At 46.8% G+C, this 22230-nt stretch overlaps 2 protein-coding genes and 1 pseudogene across 13 annotated transcripts in view; 1 reads left to right on the top strand and 2 right to left on the bottom strand.

The window, feature by feature from the left end:
* SMYD1 (SET and MYND domain containing 1) overlaps nucleotides 1-22230 on the bottom strand; it is a 227527-nt gene that overhangs the window by 108400 nt on the left and 96897 nt on the right. The gene's annotated exons all lie outside the window — the stretch shown is intronic.
* Nucleotides 1001-20369, bottom strand: THNSL2 (threonine synthase like 2). 12 transcript variants are annotated; one of them, XM_053588089.1, is made up of 11 exons: nucleotides 20148-20369; nucleotides 19806-19961; nucleotides 16157-16303; nucleotides 14209-14403; nucleotides 13668-13820; nucleotides 10627-10857; nucleotides 6419-6567; nucleotides 6204-6329; nucleotides 5218-5313; nucleotides 4232-4383; nucleotides 1001-3799 (listed from the first exon to the last, which is right to left on the bottom strand). In XM_053588089.1, exons 3-11 carry the CDS (start codon nucleotides 16287-16289, stop codon nucleotides 3577-3579), a joined length of 1458 nt encoding a protein of 485 aa, XP_053444064.1. In that variant the 5' UTR covers nucleotides 16290-16303; nucleotides 19806-19961; nucleotides 20148-20369; the 3' UTR covers nucleotides 1001-3576. The 12 variants fall into 12 exon arrangements, with proteins under 12 accessions (XP_053444064.1, XP_053444058.1, XP_053444055.1 ...); XM_053588083.1 differs by lacking the exon at nucleotides 19806-19961 and having other exon boundaries at nucleotides 16157-16391; nucleotides 20148-20292; XM_053588080.1 differs by having other exon boundaries at nucleotides 16157-19961; nucleotides 20148-20291.
* On the top strand, nucleotides 7470-7642 carry LOC128585320 (uncharacterized; annotated as a pseudogene).

Below are 22230 nucleotides of genomic sequence, written 5' to 3'. Positions count from 1 at the left end.
TAGTAGTACATTCTTATACATGAGGATTAAGGGAATCAATGTCTGGAAAGTAGTTTAAAAGGGCTCAGCACATTATTTGTGCTCAAGCAAGGGAATCATTCTATCATCATCACCATTGCAAAATACAATAATAAATCTGGTTAACTGTCTAACAGAACCACCACTACTAAAATCATCCTAGCAGGTCCTGTTGTGCCAGATCCTGGGCACATTGGCTGGACCAGGTCAACTTCCAACTCTGCATCCAGACTGTGTCAGCACTGCAGGGACCACTAAAGAACTTTATGCTCAAGGACAAGATAACATCACAGGCAAAATAAGACTAATTTACAAAGCAACTGGCAAAAATTAATCTTCTTAAAAGTACTAAATTGTTCGGTGCAAGCTGTAATTGCATTAATAGTAAGAACTGTTTGTAATGTATTTGAGAGTTCAGCACTTGGAAATATGTTATTTCATGTAATCTCTAAACCAAACCAGCAAAGTAAGTACAGATGCTTCTCACCTTATCAACTATGTCCCAATGGAACCTTTGTAAGTTGCAAATATGGTAAGTTGCAAATGCACTTAATACCCCCACTCTACTGAACATAACTGCTCACCTTAACCATGCTCAGAACACTTGCATTAGACTGCAAGCCACACTGACCAGCATCAGCTATTTACCTTGTGATGGTAGGGCTGACTGAGCTGGGCTTTCTGCCCACTGCCCCGCATCCCCAGACAGTATCATATTGGGACCACCAGCCTGAGGAAAATTCAAAATTCAAAGTACTGTTTCCACCAAATGCATATCACATTTGTACCATCATCATCATAAAATTGAACAGTTATAAGTTGAACCATCCTAAGTCGAGGACCATCTGCATTGTTATTAGCAGATAAGGAAACCAAGGCTCCCAGAGATAAAATGGTTTATTCGTGAACACATTACCAGTAAGTGGCTGACTCAGGAAGATTTTAACCTGGTTCTAACTTCATTTGATACCAGGATCATTGTCATTAAGTGGTGCTGGTGGTGGTGGTAGTGGTGTGTGTGTATTAGTCAGCCAAGGCTGCCATAACAGAGTACCACAGACTGGATGGCTTAAACAACAGAAATTTATTTCCTCACCGTTCTGGAGGATGGGAGTCTCAGAGCGAGAGGCCATCAGGGCTGGTTCCATCCTAAGGCCTTTCTCCTTGGCTTTGTAGATAGCAACCTCTCCCTCTGACTTGGGAGTGCTGCCCACATGCATATCTGCCTCCAAATTCCCCCTTCTTATAAGAACCCTAGTCATATTGGATTAGGGCCTGTCCTAAAGACTTAATTTTAATAAAGTTACCTTTTTAAAGACCTCATCTCTAAAAACAGTTACATTCAGACATACTGTGAGTTAACTTATGGATGTGGGAAGGTGAGGGGAACACAATTCCACTCATACAGTATGTGTGTACTATAGAGGTGGCTGCCTCTCCAAACTGTACCCCTCCTGACCTTCTCCACAGTCCTCCAGACTCCCTCTGGCCAGCATACCCTGAAGCTCAGGTTTCTTGTCTATTTGTGCTGTTCCTACCCAGGTGCGGTGGCCTCTCAGAGCTTAGTAGGTCCCAGAACCATCCAGCGGGCAAGGATTTTCCTGTGATTTCAACCGTGCCCTGAGACCTTCAGCAAAAGGAACCACTGGCTCAGGCCTGCCTGCAGCAGGTGCCAGTGACCTTGACAGAGACACAGAAAGCAGGCCTGCAGCAGCCCCAACTGGGCCTAGAGAAGCACAGCTATACTCCCAAATCCATCCAAGAAAGGGAACAAGGAAGCCAGGAGCAGAGCCAGGGCCTAGGAAAGATGGACAGCCAGACAGCAGAGCGAGCCCCTCCAGAACATGACTGGCTACCTGTGAGGTATGTGCCGAGAGCTACACACCAAACTGAGGCCACATGCCTGGGTTCAGGTCCCAGCCACTCTGCACCCAGTGGAAAGTGTCTGCTTCTCAAGAGACTCAGTTTCTTCATCTATAAACCTACTTCACAGTTGCTGTCAGGAGTCAGTGGGCTGACTTTTATAGTCTCCCCTGACACATGGTAGGTGCAGTCGGGGCTGCATTATGACTTTGGGGGTCCCTGGTACTTTTGCCTTCATGGATCTCTTCCTCTGTAAAATATATTTTAAATTCCATTGTACAAAAGGGTTGATAGAAAGATGAAGGTAATCCAAGCTGGATTATACTCATTTTTTCAGAGTTTTAAAAGAAATTAAGACATTTTCATGGGCCTCTGACAGCATGGTGACCCATAAGCATTGGGCCTGTCATCCCTGGTGGGTAAGTGGCTTTGGGGCCTGCATTGGTGTCTGTTACGGTGGATGTGTCTCAGAAACTGTCCAGCCACGGCCTGTAAAGAATCATAGTCACTCCTCTAAGAATACTCCTTCCATCTCTCTATGGGTTCAGCATCTTTCCTTCCCCTTTTGGTATTGAATGTTATGTTTCAATGTCAAGTTTCAAGCAGGGGGGACCCTCAGGCGCTTCCCTTCTGTCCCTGGGCACTGCAAAGATGTTAGGCTGGGATATTCTGATGGAGAATGCCAGGCAGAGATCAGCCCTGGCTGACCAGCTCCTTTAGACCTCGGGGCAGGACAAGGGAGTTCTGAAAGCCAGATGCCTGGGCGTCCTTTCATAGCAGCCCTTAGGGTGGTGATAGCAGCATCACCCCAAGCCAGCCTGCCTGCCCTCCAGAGGGGTCCCCAGGCTCCACAGCACAAGGCTTATGTTGACATCCATGTGTTTGTGTTTGTCTAAAATTCTCCTCAAGCCACACAAGATGTAAACCCAGAAGTACAGATAACTAGGTCTGCCAGTGTGCTCAATATACAGGTAAAGGGGCAACTCGGCTCAGTTTGCATGTTGGCACCTACACTTTCTCACAAGGCCGTGATCTGCTGATCCCTACCTCAACCCCTATGGATACCACGACCACCACCACCACCAGGGCCACTTGCCCCAGTCTGCTGTACCAACCCCTCAAGACTGGGCTGACCCCACACAGCAGGTAGATGTGTACACACCATAGCATCCCACCAGATGTGCAGCACCTCCATCACACCGCAAGAGAACTTTATTCCAGGTATTCCCCACATTCAACAGGGTGGAAGCCTCTGATACAGTGGACCCTGGAGTTGGCCTGGGGGCTTGGTCAACTGAGGCTCACAGACTGTAAGCCCTAGGCCGGCTTAGGGATAGCGGCCCTCACCTTCACAGGTCTGGGGTCCCAAGACCCTGGAGCTGTGGCTGTTCCTGTGCCCAAGGCTCTTCATTTGCAGGCCCTGAAATATTCGCATACAGCAGGTCCAGCAGGGAATGGGGGCACTTCGGCAACCACCCACACCCCTCATCCAGCCTCCCTGGTGACAGGCTCAGCACCACCACGATCAGAGCACAGGGAAGCCATGGAACATAGCAAAGCCAGCTGGCCCCAAACCCAGTGGAGCAATCTCGGAGAACTTCCTACGCCTGCTCTTAAGGGAAGAAGGTGCACAGGCAGCTCAGAGAGTGCGGCTCCCTGCAGTCTGAGGCCTAAGGGAAGCTAACCCCAGCCTGGTTATTCTAAGTTCAGGCCACGACCCCTTCGCTGCCGGCTTAGGTCCTCAATGGTGTCCCGAAGCATCTGCGTCCAGTCATCAGCTCTCCTCATGGGGGTGCAGCGGGTCTCCTTATGATCCAAGGCTAGGATCTCTGCAGGAGTCTCAGGGAACAGCCCGGCAGCCAGGACAACTTCTGGGAACTTGGCTGCAGAGGCAGGGGCCAGACAGCACCGGGGAACACTGCCAGGGATGGGGCAAGTGAGAGCAGGATGGTGAGACAGTGGACTGAGGGAGGGTGATGGGGAGGGTGGGAGAGGAAGGGAAGGAACAGGGCCCAGGGGAGAGACTGTCAGAAGGTGAGGGGCAGGGCAGGGCACAGGGGACAGACACAGTCAGAAAACTGGCACCTTGAATGTATCTCGACTGTAACGCTGCCTGGCAAACTACTCTTTCTGGTTAGAGGCAGTTCAACCACCATCTCTGCACTGACTGTGCCTGGGATATCTGCCACACTTCCTCTTTTGGGCCTGCAGCTCCTGGACACAGTCCCATGCACCACCCACCATAGCCTATTAAAGCCATTTGTTCACATTCCTGTCTCCCCAAAAGGAGAAGAGGAGGGTTCCAAAAGTCAAAGGGTCCCCCAGTGGCCCAGTTCCCCACAGCCTGTACCTGGGCTGCTGCTTGTCCAGCTGCTGGTAATGGTAGCTCACGGCCACGGCTGAGTGGGGGCACAGCAGGTACTGGTTCTCGGCCCAGCAGCGGCACATGGTCTTGGTGATGGCCTCATCCGACACTGATTCAGATGTCACTGACTCTGAAAGCTGAAGGGCCCCAGTGTCAGAAGGGTGGGAATCCGGTTGGAGGTAGGCAGAGAAACATGACCAAAGCTCCACTCTACATCACACAGCCAGGCAGACAGCAGGGACTCCAGTGAAATGCTCAGATTCAGCTCACAGTAAAACTGAGTTTCCTAGTTTTAAGCTGATTCATTCAACTTGGAGGAAGGATACAGCACCGGGGAACACTCGAGTGTTCCTGATGAGCGAACATTTGAGTTTTAGGTCAATAAACTTAGTTGGGATTTGGGTCATGAATCGGCAAATAAGTATCCAGTCTTGTTCAACAAGCTGACACAACCCAGAAGGCGAAGGGCACTCAAGCACCTCTGGTGCTGTGTGGTCTCATGGCCCCCTCTTGTCAACTCCTACCCAGCTCATGCAGCAACCCCTCCAAGAAGCCTCTCCACTTCCTCCAGAGGAAGTCTCCCTTCTCTATGCTCCTTTGCTGTGTGCGTGGTTTGATTATTCTCTGAAAATGCAAGCTTATAATGTACCTAACACTCTGCAGATACTCAGCTGCAACAGAGACCGAGAGGTGTTACAAATTGTTCACATAGCTACTTGCCCCAGGGACAGCTCACAGAGGACAATGGATATATTTAGTTTGTCTCCATACCCACAGTGCCTAGCCCAGTTTCTGGCTCATAGTAGACATATAATTTGAATGAAGGAATGAATGCCATTTCAGCAAGCAAATTATCTCCTATGTGTACAGCCAGGGAGAGAATGAAGGAGTGGTGGACATGGCGTTTGTCCTCATTGAGCACCTCATTTACATGAGAAGAAGAAATATGAATGTCAACACAAACCACTAACCAAATAAACTGATGTCTGGTTGCATCGCAAGAAGCACAGATTCCAGAAGACAGAAATTCCACTCCAGTCTACACGGGTACAGCTCACCCTAGAGAACTGCATACAGTTTTGAGAACAATTTGTTAAGGTAGACATTGACCATGCAAAATTATGTCATGTAATGGACAGCTAAAGAAAATGAAAAGACTAAGTTAGTAAATGTGGATTCTCTTCAAATATGGAAAAAATTTGGAAGTGGAATTAGACTCTGCAAGCTAGAAGGAGCAGATTCTAGCTCAACATAAAGACCTTTGGAATGGTTAGGCTGGTATCATCCTTGTATGATATCCTCGTCACTGGAGATATGCACAGTCTGGATGGCTACTCAGTGGGAATATGGTAGGAAAACTTAAAGGCACCTTCAAAAATCATATTTTTCTTTAAATAAAAGTAGTAATGAGATTCCTATGAGTGAAAAGAAATTAAATTTCTCAGAAGGAAGAAAGGAAAGAAGGAAAGGAAGAAAGAAAAAGGGAAAAAGCTCATCAGGAACAGTGAATGGTTTCTGGTCATACTGGACGAACAAAATGACTTCCAGTTGTCACAATCACTGGAAATAAACAACAATAATATGTAAAAATAATAATAATGTGCTAAACCCAATATTACTAGGCAGTATGCAAAGTGCCTCATACGTATTATTTGACTTAACTCACCCAAGAATTCTGTGAGGTAGGCATTCTTATTATCCACATCTTACAGATGAGGAAACTGAGTTTAAGAAACCGGCCCAATGTCTCACAGCTTGTTTGGGATTGAGCCCATATGACTGTAAACCATGCACTCTGCTGCCTCTCCTCATCCATGTAATGTGACTACAACAGGTGCCTGGCACACAGTAGGTGCTCAAGAAACAAGTGTCCTCTTCCCTGGCCGGACTTCCACACCCCAAGTCAGCTGTGTGGCTGCCCCTTCTCTTCCTCTGTGGTATACAGATAGTGACTGACCTTGCTGTGCAACTCCTCGGGTAGATTCAGACTTTGGGTCCTTTCAAACTGCTCCATGAGGATTCTCGTCGCCTGGCTGTCAGAGCCAGAGAATAGCCAGAAGATCCTCTCCATGTTGTAGGGCATCTGGGCAGAAAAGCAGAGTTTCAGGGTACACGCCAACCTCAGCCTGTGTCCAGGCCCACCCAACCAGCACTTGGGCCAGATCTGCCCACCTGAATGTCCATAGCTGATGCCAAGGTTGGTGTGACAGCCTCAGACATAGAGAAGTCCCCCCGCTGGACAGTCCTGTGGATGATGTCATTGCGGTTCACTGCCACGACCAGGCGGATGGGCAGGCCCATTTTCTGAGCAATACACCCAGCTTAAAACAAAAGAAGAGGGGAACAGTGTTTTTTTTGTTTGTATTTTTTTTAAATAAAGCAAAAAGAAAAAAAGTAAATTTGGCTTCATAAAATTAAGATACTTTTATGCTTTTGAAGCTTGTGTTTCAAAAAGGACACTGTCAGGAAAGTGAAAAGGCAACTAATAGACTGAGAAAAAATATGTGTAAATCATGTATCTATAAGGAACTTATACCTACAATTCAACAATAAAAATATAAACAAGCCAATTAAAAAATGGACAAAAGGGCCATGTGCAGTGTCACGCCTATAATCCTAGCACTCTGGGAGGCTGAAGTGGGTGGACTGCTTGGACTCAGGAGTTCAAGACCAGACTGAGCAAGAGCAAGACTCCATCTCTAAAAACAGCCAGGTATTGTGGTAGGTGCTTGTAGTCCCAGCTACTTGGGAGGCTGAGGCAAGATGACTGCTTGAGTCTAAGAGTTTGAGGTTGCTGTGAGCTATGATGTCAACAAGGGCAACAAAGTGAAACTCTTATCTCAAAAAAAAAAAAAAAAAGAAATGGGCAAAGGATTTAAATAGACATTCCTTCAAAGAAGATATACAAATGGGCCCAGTGCCTGTGGCTCAAGCAGCTAAAGCTCCAGCCACATACACCTGAGCTGGCGGGTTTGAATCCAGCGTGGGCCCTCCAAACAACAATAATGGCTGTGGCGGGCGCCTGTAGTCCCAGCTACTTGGGAGGCGGAGGCAGGAGAATTGCTTGAGCCCAGGAGTTGGAGGTTGCTGCGAGCTGTGATGCCACTGCACTCTACCCAGGGCAACAGCTTGAGGCTCTGTCTCAAAAAAAAAAAAGAGGTTTCTCACCACGAACTAAGATGAGAGAAAGAAAAAAGGATGGGGGAGGGCTAAGACACTTGTTATTGCCTCTCAGCCTCTTGGCTGAGATCAAGTGTAGTATCTGTTCTTATCAGTTTAATATCTGATATGTTCTCTATTTGAGAAAGCAATATTAAGCAGAAATTTGGCACTAGGCAATGGACTGTGAGCTTGCTCTGTCTACTCAAAAAAAAAAAAAAAAAAAAGATACACAAATGGCCAATGAGCACATGAAGTGAAAGGTTCTAGACCCAAGGAAGAAAGATTATTCCAAGGCGTGAAACAAAGGAAAATGGCAATCCCTGTTCTGTAGAAATAATGTGGTCTTTATTTCCACCTGAAATCAAGAAAGGAATTCCACACGTGGGTTATGGCAGATAGGAATTTAAAGGGTTAGGGAGGGCAGCAACTGGCAGCATTCGTATTTCCTGGGAGAGACATGAGTCTGACCCTTCCTGGGCAGGTCATGAACCTGACCACACCTGGGCGGGGCAGGTCTATTTGGGTAGGTACACCTGATTCAACATCTTTAGTGATGAAATATGAGACAAAACCATGATGAGATACCATTTCACACACGTTAGTGTGGCGAGAACCATAAAAGATAATAAAAAGCATTGGTGAGGATATGGAGAAAAATCCTGAATTGCTGGTGGTGACATAAAATAGTTCACCACTCTGGAAAACAGTCTGGCAGTTCCTCAAAAACGTTAAACATGTGGTTAGTATAACACCCAGCAAGTTAAGTAGCCGGGCGTTGTGGCGGGCAACTGTAGTCCCAGCTACTCGGGAGGCTGAGGCAAGAGAATCGCGTAAGCCCAGGAGTTGGAGGTTGCTGTGAGCCGTGTGACGCCACGGCACTCTACCGAGGGCCATAAAGTGAGACTCTGTCTCTACAAAAAAAAAAAAAAAAACACCCAGCAAGTTCATTCCTTATTATATATACAAAAGAAATAAAAAACATATGTCTACACAAAACATATACACAAATGTTCATAGCAGCATCGTCCATAACAGTCACAAATTTGAAATAATCCAAATGTCCATCAACCAACAAAGTGAAAACAAAATGTGGTATATCCATACAAAAACATAAGTGCTGACATACCACGTGGATACACCTCGAAAAAATATGTAAAGTGAAAGAAGCCGACACAAAAGACCACATACTGTATGATTCTATTTATATGAACGTCTAGAATAGGAAAACCGATGAGACAAAATAGATTCACGGTTGTTCAGGGCTTGTGGACCAACTATTTTGAGGGGAAATGAGAATAAACTGCTGATGGGTACAGAGTTTCTTTTTAGGGTGATGTAAATGTTCTAAAATTGTCTTGATGATTACACAAGTCTGTGCATATACTAAAAACCACTGAATTTTACACCTTAAATGATTACACAAGTCTGTGCATATACTAAAAACCACTGAATTTTACACCTGTGTGACTCTGCTAAGCATGGCAGAGTCAGTATTCAAGACACACCTAGGTCCAGACTACATGCTCTCATCCTGGGTCCAGCCACTCGGAGCCAATGGCTTCAGACTGTGTTTTGTACAGCGGCACCGAGGGAGGGTGGAGCAGCACCCAGACAACAATTCTTTCCATGAAACAAATAAGGAATTCCTCCTCCTGAGACATGTAGAGCCCAGAAATGTCCCAGAGCTCAGGAAGGATTTACATATAGCACTTTCATGAGGGGCTCATCTCTGGTGAGTAGGTTAAGTGGACTTGGAGATAACCACCCTCTATCTCTCTCTCTTTTTTTTTGGAGATAGAGCCTAGAGCTGTCACCCTGGGTAGAGTGCCGTGGCATTACGGCTCACAGCAACCTCCAACTCCTGGGCTCAAGCGATTCTCCTGCCTCCGCCTCCTAAGTAGCTATTTCTTTTTTTTTTTTTTTTTGGTTGCAGCCATCATTGTTTGGCGGACCCAGGCTGGATTCGAACTGGCCAGCTCAGTGTATGTGGCTGACGCCTTAGCCACTTGAGCCACAGGCGCCAAGCCTATCTCTCTTACTTTCCAAAGTACTTTCTCATTCATATTACTCAATCCTCATGAAAATGTAATGATATTCTCACATGACAGGAGAAAGGAGGCTCAGGAGGATCTTAAAATCAAACAGCTGGTTCCTGCCAGAGCAGGAACACCCTTGGCAAATGCTGACTGTGTGTTTATTTTAGGCCAGGCTCTGGGCCACAGAGGGCCACTGGCAGCATGATGTAGAATGGGAGCAGAGTGGGCTTCACCCAGGGCAGTGAAGAAGGCGATCCATCAGAAGCAAGGCCCACTAGCCTGGTGAGCGGCCAGGAGCAGGCTTTGCAGCCAGACTGCCTGGGCTGTAATCCTGGCTGTGCCACCAACCAGCTGGTAACCAGCACATGCTGACCACCTTCTCCGTGCCTTCATTTCCTCATAACAAAATGAAATGATAGTTTTGTCCTCCTCAAAGGTTCAAGTGAGGATTAAATGAGTTAATACATGAAAAGCACTTAGGACAGTGCCAGCATAGTTAAGTGCTTGATAAATGTTAATTATCAGAGGAAATCATTTTAATGCCACGTGGCTGTACAGCACTTTACCCCTACAAAGTTCACACGCATACAAGGACCTTATTTGCTCCACACAGCAGTCCTGAGAGATATGATAAGTGACCCCATCTCCTTTTTATAGCTAAGGGGTTGAGTCTAAAGATTGTCCCACAGCCATTCAGCTACTACAGTACAGAACTGGAGCCAGAACCCTAAGTCCAGAACTCTTCCCACCTCACAAGGTGTCTGGGAGGTATGTCCAGGAGCAGGAACACAGATGCCAGTTGAGACACCTGCCTTCACAATACAGCTGGCAGGGGCTGGGAGTGAAGTCCGTATTTCTGATCCACGGTACTGCCAACTGGGCACAGCAACTGACCCTTGACCTTGCCCCTCCACCCTCTGCTGAGCCAGCAGGTGCATCAGATCAGGTTGCTGGAGCACATCAGGGTTAACCTATCACTCCCCTCAGCAGCAAGGGGCCAGAATGTCCCCCCAGGAAGTCAGGAGGGAAGTCTGCTGGCAGCTTCCTTTGTGTGGTTTCCCATCACCTTCAGAGCTACCACTCCTCTTCCTCCTCCTCACAGTTGCAGCCAAAAGGCAGCTGGAAGCCTGGGGGCATGGGCATTTTTATGGAAAGCTGATCTGCACTCCAGGGACCCCTTACCTGCAAGGTTACCAGCAGCCCCTGTTGGCACAACCACCTCCACAGCGGGTAAAGGGTGTGTGTCCAAAGAGGGTGCACACCGGAAGTAAGCAAAGAAGTGATGGGCCATTTGCACGAGGACCCGGGACCAGTTGATTGAATTCAGGCTCATCAGATGGTGCTTCCTGACAAAAGCCACATCAGCAAACACAGCCTTGATTGGCTCATCAAGTTCATCGCTGTTTCCCTCCACTGCCAGAGGAGAGAGGAGAGGGCAGCTGTCAGAAGCATGAGGGACCCAGGTTGCCAGCAATAAGACCTTCCCAGGCTCAGCTATCTCCCTGGGGCTTTCATGCAGCCTTCGTGTCGTTACTGTCATGTGGCTTGGCTTGGCTTTCTAGGCTCAATATTAAGCTCCTCGAGGACAGAAACCACATCTCAGATTCCTGTATTCTGACCTAGCTTTGAGAGAACAGAAAATGTACCCGGAACCAGTTCCAATGTTCCTACCATTATATAAAATATCGAATGTCCACCTTCTGGGATATTGGGGAAAGAATTCCTCTCTGCATTCCATGCCCGCTTCCCCCACTCCAGGAGGAACTGTGTACCTGGCTGTGAGATGGTGATCAGGGGTCAGGGTGGAAGCAGTCACCATACCCCTGTGGTCTGGCCCCACCCTCACTTAGATCATATGGGTGGGTGTTCTGCTTTCTGCTCCTCTGTGGCAGGTAAGCTTGAGGAGCAGACTTCTCCTCCCTGAAGCTGGGTATGTAGGTCAGCTTAATTTATGGCTGAATTACCGGGTAAATTTATGGGTGGGAGAGGAGTGAAGTTTGCTGGGGGAAGTACCAGAGTATCCATGAAAATGCCAGAGTAGGTATTAAGGTTGTTAACCACTCTGCCCTTCACCATCATGTAGCAGCAACAAGGCTGGAGGACTGACTCTAGAACCACATGCGAACCCTGAGCCCTTCCTGGTGATCCCATTCCTTTGCCAGGACCAAGCCACTCAGTGCCTGACAGTCCCTTAAGGTTAGGGTTGGCTGGGATCTCATCCCATCTCCAGACTTCCAGTTAAAGAAGCTGGAAAATACTCTAGTTTATGCTGGTCTGAGTTGGATTTTCTGTTACTTTTAGCCAAAAGCTCCCAGATAATATAATCAGTAAATACCTAGCACTTCCTGATTATTCTGTGCTTAAGAAGAACAACATATACAATGCATATGGAAATTAATGACTTTATAAACCAAATCAGTGTTCACACACAATAAGCCAGGTGGCCCATCCTGGGTTCACCAGTCTACGGGAAAACACATATTTGCTGTTACCTCCTGAACAAAACCAGAAAGGCTCCTTGAAACCAAACCAGAAGGCTCCAGAAAGGAAAGGAAGAATTTGAACAGTGCTGCTTATAAACAAAACTAATTTCTTTAAAGTCTGCTGCCTTATTTTCTTGAAGTTCAGAACATATACAGAACAGAAACACCTTTGGCTCCAGAAATACCACATTTACAATAAATTGCACTCATCATCACCCACATTTCTGCCACCATTTTATAAATGGGCATCATCCTCTAACCTATGCTTCCATTCACACTCTTGGGTCTGGGAACCAAGTAGGGAGTAGTGGGTAGGATGATAGTACAAAAAACTATTCTCTGTTTTGATTTTAGGAAAAGACAATCCATAACTAGAAATTTTGGTGCTTGGGGTATAACAGGGACCCTTGGGAGCCTATACTTTGTGCAATAACCACGGCAAAATTCAGCCTGATAATGGCAACATCTGTATTAGGTAAACCATGAACTTTTCACTGGAATGTGTATGCGCTTGCTAAAAGAACAGAATGGAGGGGGATTTTTGCTTACTCTTGAATAACTCAACAAAGGATTTTATTTATGCTACTCCCATGGGTTAAGGTTTGTTTTCACTGTAAGTTGATGTTCTACATGGGTCATTACAAAAGTTTTGAGATACACAATAATCAAGAAATGTAAAATCTGTGTGAATGGAAACAACTGAAGCTCTCTCAGCAACACCAGTAAGCTGAGCATGTAGAAACTTACACAGGTGAATCAGAAAGGATGCTGTTAACTGTATTTCTTGGAACTGAAATATTGGACCATAATACAGTCTGTCTCAAAACTTCCCATAATGACTTATGTATAAAAACATCCTCCACAGAATTTTAACAGGAGAGCAGGACAGTTGTAGAAGGAATATTTTCTGCCTTTTTTTCCCATCCTCCCAGGTAAGTGATCAAACCAAACCAGGCCACCTGGACAGCTTGCCCAAGGCTACAGTGTACAAAGCCCCACCTTGGGGCTGTGAGAAGTAGAAATAAGAACGTACAGCTCCATCCATACCCATCCAGTCTCTCTCCATTCTCTATCCCCATAAAGATGAAACCCATTCAGAACAGATGGCCTTGCATTAAAGGAGATGGTTTCTGCCTTTCTCCTCCAAACACGAAGTGTAATGATTCTCATGATGTGGTTCAGGAGGGGGTGTAACTTGTGATGGGTAGTGCTGTACCTTCCTATTTTAAATACTTAGGCCTGCTGACCAAATGCATGGCTTAGCTGTTTCTATTCTGTAAGCGAGAAAATGGACTATCAACACATAATAACACCTTCTCTTAAAATAATTATTTAACATGTTGGTGTACATGTTGGTGTACAAAATTCAGTGCCCTAGAACAAACCCCAGGTCACCTGGCTTAGGCTGGCTCTGAGTGGCTGCCTCCATACATGATACCAACATGCTGAACCTGCGTGGAGGTGGAATTCTTTGGGGTATGGTTTTTAACCTGCCATTTCCTATGTTGTACATTTAGTATTGGTTTATGCATGTATTATTTCCAATAATTTATGAGACTGTATAGCCAGAAGCCTGCCTAGAGTTAAGCCAAGGCATATATACCAACCTCAAAATATGACTGATGAAGGAAGGATGATGATCAGCTAGTTAATTGAGCACTTTGCCCCAGCACAGCTCCCAAAACAAACCCAATTAAGACAGGACCATGCTATCCCTAGAGCCTCTCCTTCAGTACCCACCTGCAAACACATGGACGTTCTCTTTCAGCACTGTTGTCATCTGGAGCTCCTGAATCTTTGAGCAGTGACCTTTGGGCAGCAGAATGATGATGTCCACATTCTTTGCCCCTTGAACACTCTCAATGGCAGCACTCCCTGTGTCCCCAGACGTTCCTGGATGGGAACCAAGGGGATGGGTGGGGGAATAGCCCTTAACGCAGCGGTTCTCAACCTGTGGGTCACGACCCACAGGAACTGTATTAAAGGGCCATGGCATTAGAAGGTTGAGAGCCACTGCCTAAAAGCATTATTGCCAAATGCAGCAACATGTAACCTGAAGTCCATGGATCCACAGATAAAATCCAGAATACTGGTTAAAAACAATATTTCTGAAAAAGATGCATCAGACTAACAAGGGGATCATGGCACAGGAAAAGGTTAGGATCGCTGCTCTATAAGAGCCAATAGCACCGTCCCTGAGCAGCTCAACGGACGGTGTCCTGAAAGTGGACACCCTGCAACTGGGGCATTACGGGGCTCCACACACTCCCACAACACCCACCTACAACCACAGTGATATGCTTCTCCCTCTTCTCAAGGAAGTACTGCAGAAACTGTGCTGTGCAGCTCAGGGACAGGTCCTTGAATGCATATGTGACTCCATGCCACAGCTCCAACACATTCAGCCCATTCTTCAACCTGGACAGATGGACCACGTCTTTGTGGCGGAATCTGCTGAAGGCTCGGTCAATCAGATCTGTGTGGGTGGGGGGATTAGACAGCAGATGAAGGGCACAATCTCTTCCCTCAAGTTCTCTCTCTGTCTCTTGAACACTTTGGAATTTAAAATCTTGCTACTAGATTAAAAAGACCAAAAATTTTCATCTTAAGTGATACCCTTCATAAATATAACTGTATAAACCTAAAAGAAAAGTCTAGAAAGACATGCGCCAAGGTGTTTCATAGATTTCCTCACAGTGGTTTCTCCAGAGATCAGAACTGGTACTAAAAGACTTCCATTTTTCTTTATACACTTCTTCAGTGTTTGAATTTCTTGTGAGCACTTATTCCAACACAGTCAATTAAGTAGTTTTATAACTAATCAATGTCTCATGTCTTCTAATTATCCTTCCTAAAGATAACGAGTTTTTTGTATCTTGCCTTATTAATTCTCACACTTGTGATGGCAGAACTTTTCATGGTTAATATGCAATCCTACCCAAGGCAGAGCAGTCCAAAGCAGAGCTTCTCAAACTTTCGCTGGCAAACCAAGCATCTGGGATCTTGTTAAATGCAGTTTTGTTCAGCAGGTCTGAGGGAACCCGAGGCTTCAAACAAGTGCTGGCCCCCGGACCACATTTTGAGAGGTCCTTTCTCCTCCTCAACCCAAAACACCCACCATTACATTATGGATTTTATTCCTGCTATTTAAAGTGTGGTCGATGGACCAGCTGAAACAGTACTATCTGAACACTTGATAGGTGTGCAGAATTCACAGGTCCACATCAAACCTGCTGAATCAGAATCTGTATTTTAACAAGATTCCAGGGGAATCCATCTAGGCACACTACAGTTTAAAACAAGCTGTCCCAGAATACTCTCAAAGTCCTTTCTGGAATTACCATTCAAGGAAATAAAACAGCCATCAGGGGGTTTAGGTGTTTTACATACAGGAAGGAAACACCCCAACATTCAAGCCACTCAAGAATGATTATGAAATCCCTAGACTTGGCTCGGCCCTGTAGCTCAGAGGCTAGGGCACCAACCACATACACTAGAGCTGGCCTAGCCTAGGCCAGCTGAACAACAATGACAACTGCAACAACAACAAAAAAGAAGAAAGGAAGGAAGGGAGAAAGGGAGGTAGGGAGGAAGGGAAAGAAAGTAAGAAAGGAAATAAAAAAAGGAAGGAACAAAGGAAGGGAAAGAAAGAAAGAGAAATCCCTAGGCTTGAAGAGATTTGTTTTAAAAAATAAACTAAAGGGGGGCGGCGCCTGTGGTTCAGTGAGTAGGGCACCAGCCCCATATACCGAGGGTGGCGGGTTCCAACCCGGCCCTGGCCGAACTGCAACCAAAAAATAGCCGGGCGTTGTGGCGGGCGCCTGTAGTCCCAGCTACTCGGGAGGCTGAGGCAAGAGAATCGCGTAAGCCCAGGAACTGGAGGTTGCTGTGAGCTGTGTGAGGCCACGGCACTCTACCGAGGGCCATAAAGTGAGACTCTGTCTCTACAAAAAAAAAAAAAAAAGGAAAGAAAGAAAAAACTAGTAATAAACTAAAGGGGAAAAATTCTCTGCAGATCATTTCATCATTCATTTCTCTGGAAGTGGCTGCTGGAGTAGATGAACTCTTTCAGAACACTTTCAATTCTGGGAGTCTTCAGTCAGGAAAAAAACCCCAAAGTTTGAAAATGTGACCAAAGATTTCCTAGGAGTTGAGTGATAAATTTATAACTCTGTGAGGAGTTAGCTGGCAGAGGCTGGCGGAGTGGAAGTAGGAGTTGGGGTGCTCACCGTTTAAGTCATCTCTTGGAATGAGCTCAGGGCCAATGTAGAGGGCGCACAGCTCCTTCACCAGGCCAGGGTAGGAAAGTGTGCTCCACTGACTCAGGGTCTCTTTGTCCAGCTGTGGGAGCTCTTCCGGCATGAAGAGGCCCCCATCTGATGCATAGCCAGAGAAGAGGGCCCCCTCAAAGTTGACCCGGGGGACCATGCCCCGGGTGCTGACGTACCACATGATCCTGGAAGCCTACAGAGGGGATAGTCCCAAGGGCACGTGGTCTCCAAGCTCCTACATCCCCTGGGATGAGGATGAAGCACACATGTCCCAGACCTGGGGATGGGAGCCCTGTCTCAAATCTCATACCAGCTTCTTCTGTGACTGTGCAAATCATGACCCCTCCAATCCAAACGAGGCCATTCCATTGAATGACCTTGAAAGCAATGGAAATGAAAGATTGTGCAAAATGGGCTAAAGAGGGAAAGAAAGAGGAAATAGAGCCAGTAAACATTCAGATAAAAGAAACTTCCATGGAGAAACACCTGCAAGGTGTGGATCTACTACCTAGTGGGAGTGGGTACTGGAGCATGCTGGGAAATCAGAAAGCTTGGTCCTCAGTGGTGAAAAAGGAGGCCTCAGGGTGGGGAAAGAACATAGCTATAGTAGAAGACCACCATTATAACATCCCTCTTGATAAGGAGAAAACTGACATACCTGGTCATACCCCACTTTGAGACATGACTGAGTCCACTTCTCAAAAAATAACTGCCTTCAGTGGTTATTTAGGGACATTGCCTACGACCTAATAGTTCTCAATTCTTGATAGTTTATGTGGTGATTTTCACCCAGGGTGCCGTAGCACACTGGTGTGCCGTGAAAGGATCTTAGGTATGCCACAAAAATCTTAAAAGATCATTAATTAAATTTTTTTTCTTTTTTTTTGCAGTTTTTGGCCAGGGCTGGGTTTGAACAGGCCACCTCCGGCATATGGGGCCGGCACCCTACTCCTTAGAGCCACAGGCGCCACCCTAATTAAATTATTTTTGAAAGTTCAAAGCACAGCAAGTATATTCTTTTTTTATTTTTTATTTATTTATTTTTTTTGGTGCAGTTTTTGGCCAGGGCTGGGTTTGAACCCGCCACCTCTGTCATAGGGGGCCAGCGCCCTACTCCTTTGAGCCACAGATGCTGCCCCACTTTTTTTTTTTTTTTTTTGGATCAACATAATCTAAGTGTGCTGTGGAAGTTTAACTGTAGGTTCAAGTTACCATCAGATGAAAAAGGGTTGAAAAACAGTTTTATTGAAATCAGTTTGGGAGCTTTAAAAAAAACACCTACCTGACATCCTACCTGGATCAATTAAGTTATTGTCTAAGGGAGAGGCTCCTCAAGTGAGTCTAACACACAGCCAGGGCTTAGAATAGAGTGACTAACTCATCCCTGTCTTCCTGGGACTTCTGGTTTTAAAACTCGTGCAAAGTCCCAGGAAACCTCTCAATCCCAGGCGAACTGGGATGGTTGATTATCTTAGTCAATAACCAGTACCCTACATCTCAGCCTAACCCTACGAGGATAGTTAGAAGTGCTGATATGCTGCCCTTAAAACTCTCCAGCTGTAGCTAACTGCCCTGCATGGACTCAGAGCTCTCTGGTTCATTGAGTGGGGGGAGTCCCAGGGCACCCCGGGCCTAACTTTGGTCACACTACCACAACAGTTAGGTTCCTAGGAGCCACATGCCATGTCAAGGAGCTGTGCTTGATCTCTGAATGCCTTTCCCTGGATTATGATGGTGAATTTAGGGGTTCTGGTTTTGAAGCCCACAGTACCCTGGGGATGAATGTGACTAGACAGAGCTCTCATTACCAGCCTGGACTCTCCTGTGTCAGGGCAGGAGGGGAATCCCTGCCCTCTGAGAGTAAAGCCACCTAAAGTTCTTCACCCATAAGTAGGATATGAGCTAGCATTAACCTGAAGGAATTCTGGTTTCCTGGGCCATGGCTCTGCCCCCATGAGCCAGTGCAAATCCTACATGAGCTGCCATGAGCCACTTCCCTGCCCACAAATACAAGTGTATCCAATTTAGAGTCAGAGACAAACTTAACTGTCTAAATGAGGGGTCCTCGAACTTTTTAAACAGGGGGCCAGTTTACTTTCCCTCAGACCGTCGGAGAGCCGGACTATAGTTTAAAAAAAAAACAACTATGGAAAAATTCCTATGCACACTGCACATCTTATTTTGAAGTAAAAAAACAAAACGGGAACAAATAGAATCACACCGCCTCACGTGGCCCGCAGGCTGTAATTTGAGGACCCGAGTCCTTTTAAAGGCCGTGTGCAGTGACTCATGTTTATAATCCTAGCACTCTGGGAGGCCAAGGCAGGTGGATTAACCTGAGCTCAAAGATTCAAGACCAGCCTGAGCAAGATCGAGACCTCATCTCTAAAAATAGGAGGGCCTGTAGTCCCAGCTACTTGGAAGGCTGAGGCAAGAGAATCACTTGAATCCAAGATGTCATAGCTGCTGTGAGCTAAGACATCACAGCACTCTACGGAGGGTGACAAAGTGAGAGACTGTCTCAAAAAATAAATGAATAAAGTTTCAAACCTTTTGAAACTTAAAGGAGATACTGCTGTGTGGGACAATAGGTATAAGCCAGAACTGCCTCCCACAAACTGGGAAATAAGGTCACGCTGTATAAAAGTCCATGTCTGAGAAATTAAATCAAGGTAACACCAAAAGCCAACTGCAGTGGGTAGGGAAAGCAGGCACACTATTAATAATAGAGAACCAGAGTAGGGGGAAGGGGCTGGCAGGGCCTCCAGTTCCTCCAAAGAGAGGGATTTCTGCGATTCTATTTTATGGTAAGATTTAGAGCAAACGTAACTGCCCCAGACCCTGGAGTAACAGGATTCTAGAAGGTTTAACCAGGTCACTTCATGGGATCAGACTAAAACAAATGCTATAACTGAGCTGCCAAAGGAACTGCTGCAGGGGTTGAGGACAGGGGCAGCCAGGACTGTAAGGAACAGCAAAAGAAAGGCTTTCTGGAATGCCCTTCCCTGGATGGAGGGGACTAGGTGATCACACTGGGGCACTGGGGAAGGAGGATGTGGCCAAGCTGCCTAGGAACAAAAGAGAGGGGCTAGTTGGGGTGCTGCATGTATCTGTGTAAGGATGTGGCCTAATTAGCACACAGACTCATGGTCTCCACAGGGGAAAGGACTGTCCCTGCTCTATCCAATGACTACCAGAGGAAGCATTCCCAGGCCAGAAGCACAAACCTACAAAGAGATACACATTGTTGGGTTCAACGTAAAGGCATGAAATAGGGCGGCCTAGAGGCAGAATTACCGGCTTCAAGAGATTGTGAAGTGCAGGAAGAAAAGCCAGCCCTTTTTTTGGACTCCAAGCTGTCTGAGGGGCTCCAAGCATTGGATGGGGTCTAGACTGTTACCTCTAGGGTTTAATATCAGTAGTTCTCCCTTGTAACTTTTCTGGACCCTATTCCAGAGTGGACACAATGGGAAAATGTCTGACCAATAAAAGGGATAAAAAGAGAAACAGGACAGGTCACCGAAAACTGGGGTAGGGGGAAGGGACATTTGAGGAAAGACTCCCTTGCTGGCTCAGGGAGATGGAAAAGATTTTTCTCAGATCTTACAGGCTAACTGCGCCCCTGAGATGGAGGCCGGTTCAGGGCCATCTAAGGTCACCGCCACCCGTCCTGAGGCCGAGGAGGGCGGTCTAAATCCGCAGGGGCCTGAAGCTCCACTCCCAGCCGCGGCCTTCTCGGTTTCAGAGGGAGACCGGCCCAGCCCTGCGGAAGGAGCAAAGCGTCGGAAACCCACCCCCTCCCGGGTTCCTCCAAGTCCAGCCTAGACCTTCTAGGATCGGGCAGCCCGCCGGGGTCCGGGCTGAACCCGGCCGCGGAGCTCCCAAGTTCGGGAAGGCGGGCCGCCACGACCCCGGGAGGGCGCGGCCACGCGGGGCGGCGCGCGGTTACCAGCTGCGGGGCTGAGGACGCGGGATCCGGCCCGACACGTGACCGCGAGCGCCGCGCCGGCGCCGGCTCCCGGCTTCCGGTACGAACGGGCTGGTGCAGGTTTAAGTTCCCGGATCTCGGCGCTGGCGGGGCGGGGAGTGGGGGCGGAAGACAGAGCGGAGGAGGAAAGTCTGAGATGAGAGAACCCCTTTGCTCTTAGGGGTTTGTTTTTCAGGCACTTTACTAAACGCCTTCTTCACCTTCAGGCTGTGGATCCTCCCTGCAGGGCTGTACCACAAACCCTGAGTTTGCACATTAGAAAAAGGAGGGCAAGATGTGAGGAAAGGCCCCGCCTTTCTTAGGGCTGCTTCTCTCCTATGCGTGGTCAGAGAGCTGGGCAAACACCTTGGTTCCCAAACTGGGGCCAGTGTGGCAGCAGCTCAGAACTCACTCATGGTGACATCAACTCAGCTAAAAGATTAGTTATATTTTTTTGAGAAATACTTTTAATTAAGCATAGGCCTATACTAAGGTAAAAGCTTGCTCCAGCTTCCCCCTCCACCGAGAACTTGAAAAGAAAATCCCTCCAGAATGCCCCAATGCCCCCAAATTTACAACCCAGTGAAGTGGCAGAGTTTGCGAAGCTGACCTGGACGGTTGCTGGTCAAGGTTTACTCCTGGCTCCAGACTGGGCCTGTAAACAAGTTACCTGTTGTTTCCAAGCTTTAGCCTACACGTGATGTCCACTTGACATATCCACACAAGTTCATGCAGCTAACATTGACTGAACCCTAGTCTGGACATGTCTCAGATTCCAGAAAGAGAGAAAAGGGAAGGGGGGAGAGAGGTGAGGAGGAGTGATCCCTGCTCAGCTAATGGGATCAGCCATCCCAGCACAAGCTGGGGCTAAGGACTTACTGTCGTGTAGTTCACACAGGGAATAGGGGGGCATCCCCAGAGGGGTATAGGCCAAGCAGGGACACCCAAAAGGTTTACATCCCCTCCATCAGCTATACTCACTCACTGAGGCCAGGGAAACTGAAACTCATGGCAAAAATGCTGGAAGATTCAGCAGCGTTTATCAGAGTGCTCATATCTAACTGGGTGAGGTTTGTATCCATCACAGGACAGAGGTCCCCTCCCAACTTGCCCTTTGCCAGATCACACTGTGGGCAGCACAGATGGCCAAAAGCTCTTCTGAGTTGTAGTTTGACTCCTCAGAAAAGAAAGAAGCAAAAGGCTCAGGGAACAACAGGTTAAAGTCATTAGGAGACCCCGCCTGGGACATTCAGAACAGTACAGCCACAAAAAACAGAAATATCTACATGGCTCTTGAGGAATTCTGAGAGCCAAGTAAGAACACTAGGGAAGTGGAGTTGACAGAAACTTCTATACTGCATCCATACTGAATTTTTATAACATTAAGAACTGCTTTTATTGTTTTTCCTTTAAGACTTTATTGGTTATTTAGCTGTCTATAGCTATGAACCCATCACTCCTCAAAGCAGAGCTGAAGCAGAACTTGGGGGTCCTCATGCTATTTCTTCTGTGTGGCTGTCTTAAGGGAGGTTTCCTCAAGGCTGTGCAGAAGGACAATGTGCCTTTATCTCTATGCACTGGAGCCTGGGAGTTAGGGACCAGAGCCCTCACTAAGAGTTAGGGAACACATAAAACCTGGATTGCTGGAGAAGAAAACAGCCTGCCTCAAGCCTTTTTGCAGAGCAGAGGCCAAAATTTAATTTTTTGGTGTCCAAGATGGGCAAGGACAGCAGGGCAGAGAGGTGAAAAAATGACATTCAAAGTTAGGACAGACCTATTCCCTCTAAGAATTTTTGAACTTCTAAATTGACATACCATCATTGTTTCACCAAATGTGCATGGTGTTTATTTGAGGAGATGGGGTAATATTTAAGCTCAAGCACCCTGAATCACCTTCAGATACCACTTTGTACCTTCTAGGAAGGATAGAATAAAAAATACAAATAACAAGTGTTGTCAAGGATGTGGAGGACTCAGAACCCTCATATATTATTGATGGGATGTGAATTGATAGAGTCGCCTTTATTTTTGTTTTGTTTTGTTTTGTTTTGAGACAAAGTCTCAA

Source organism: Nycticebus coucang, chromosome 4 (genome assembly GCF_027406575.1).
Source record: "Nycticebus coucang isolate mNycCou1 chromosome 4, mNycCou1.pri, whole genome shotgun sequence".
In the NCBI taxonomy this organism is placed as follows: Eukaryota; Metazoa; Chordata; class Mammalia; order Primates; family Lorisidae; genus Nycticebus; species Nycticebus coucang.
This window is presented reverse-complemented; position numbering and strand designations above follow the sequence as displayed.

Bases quoted from the DNA above. Each gene is read 5' to 3' on its own strand.
- THNSL2 (XM_053588083.1), bottom strand. From the start codon at position 16,379: ATGTGGTACGTCAGCACCCGGGGCATGGTCCCCCGGGTCAACTTTGAG. The intron at 6,568-10,626 runs GTAAGGGGTCCC...TTTTGTTTTAAG, and splicing joins GGCTGCTGGTAACCTTGCAG to CTGGGTGTATTGCTCAGAAA. The intron at 6,330-6,418 runs GTGGGCAGATCT...TTTTCTGCCCAG, and splicing joins CATCAGCTATGGACATTCAG to ATGCCCTACAACATGGAGAG.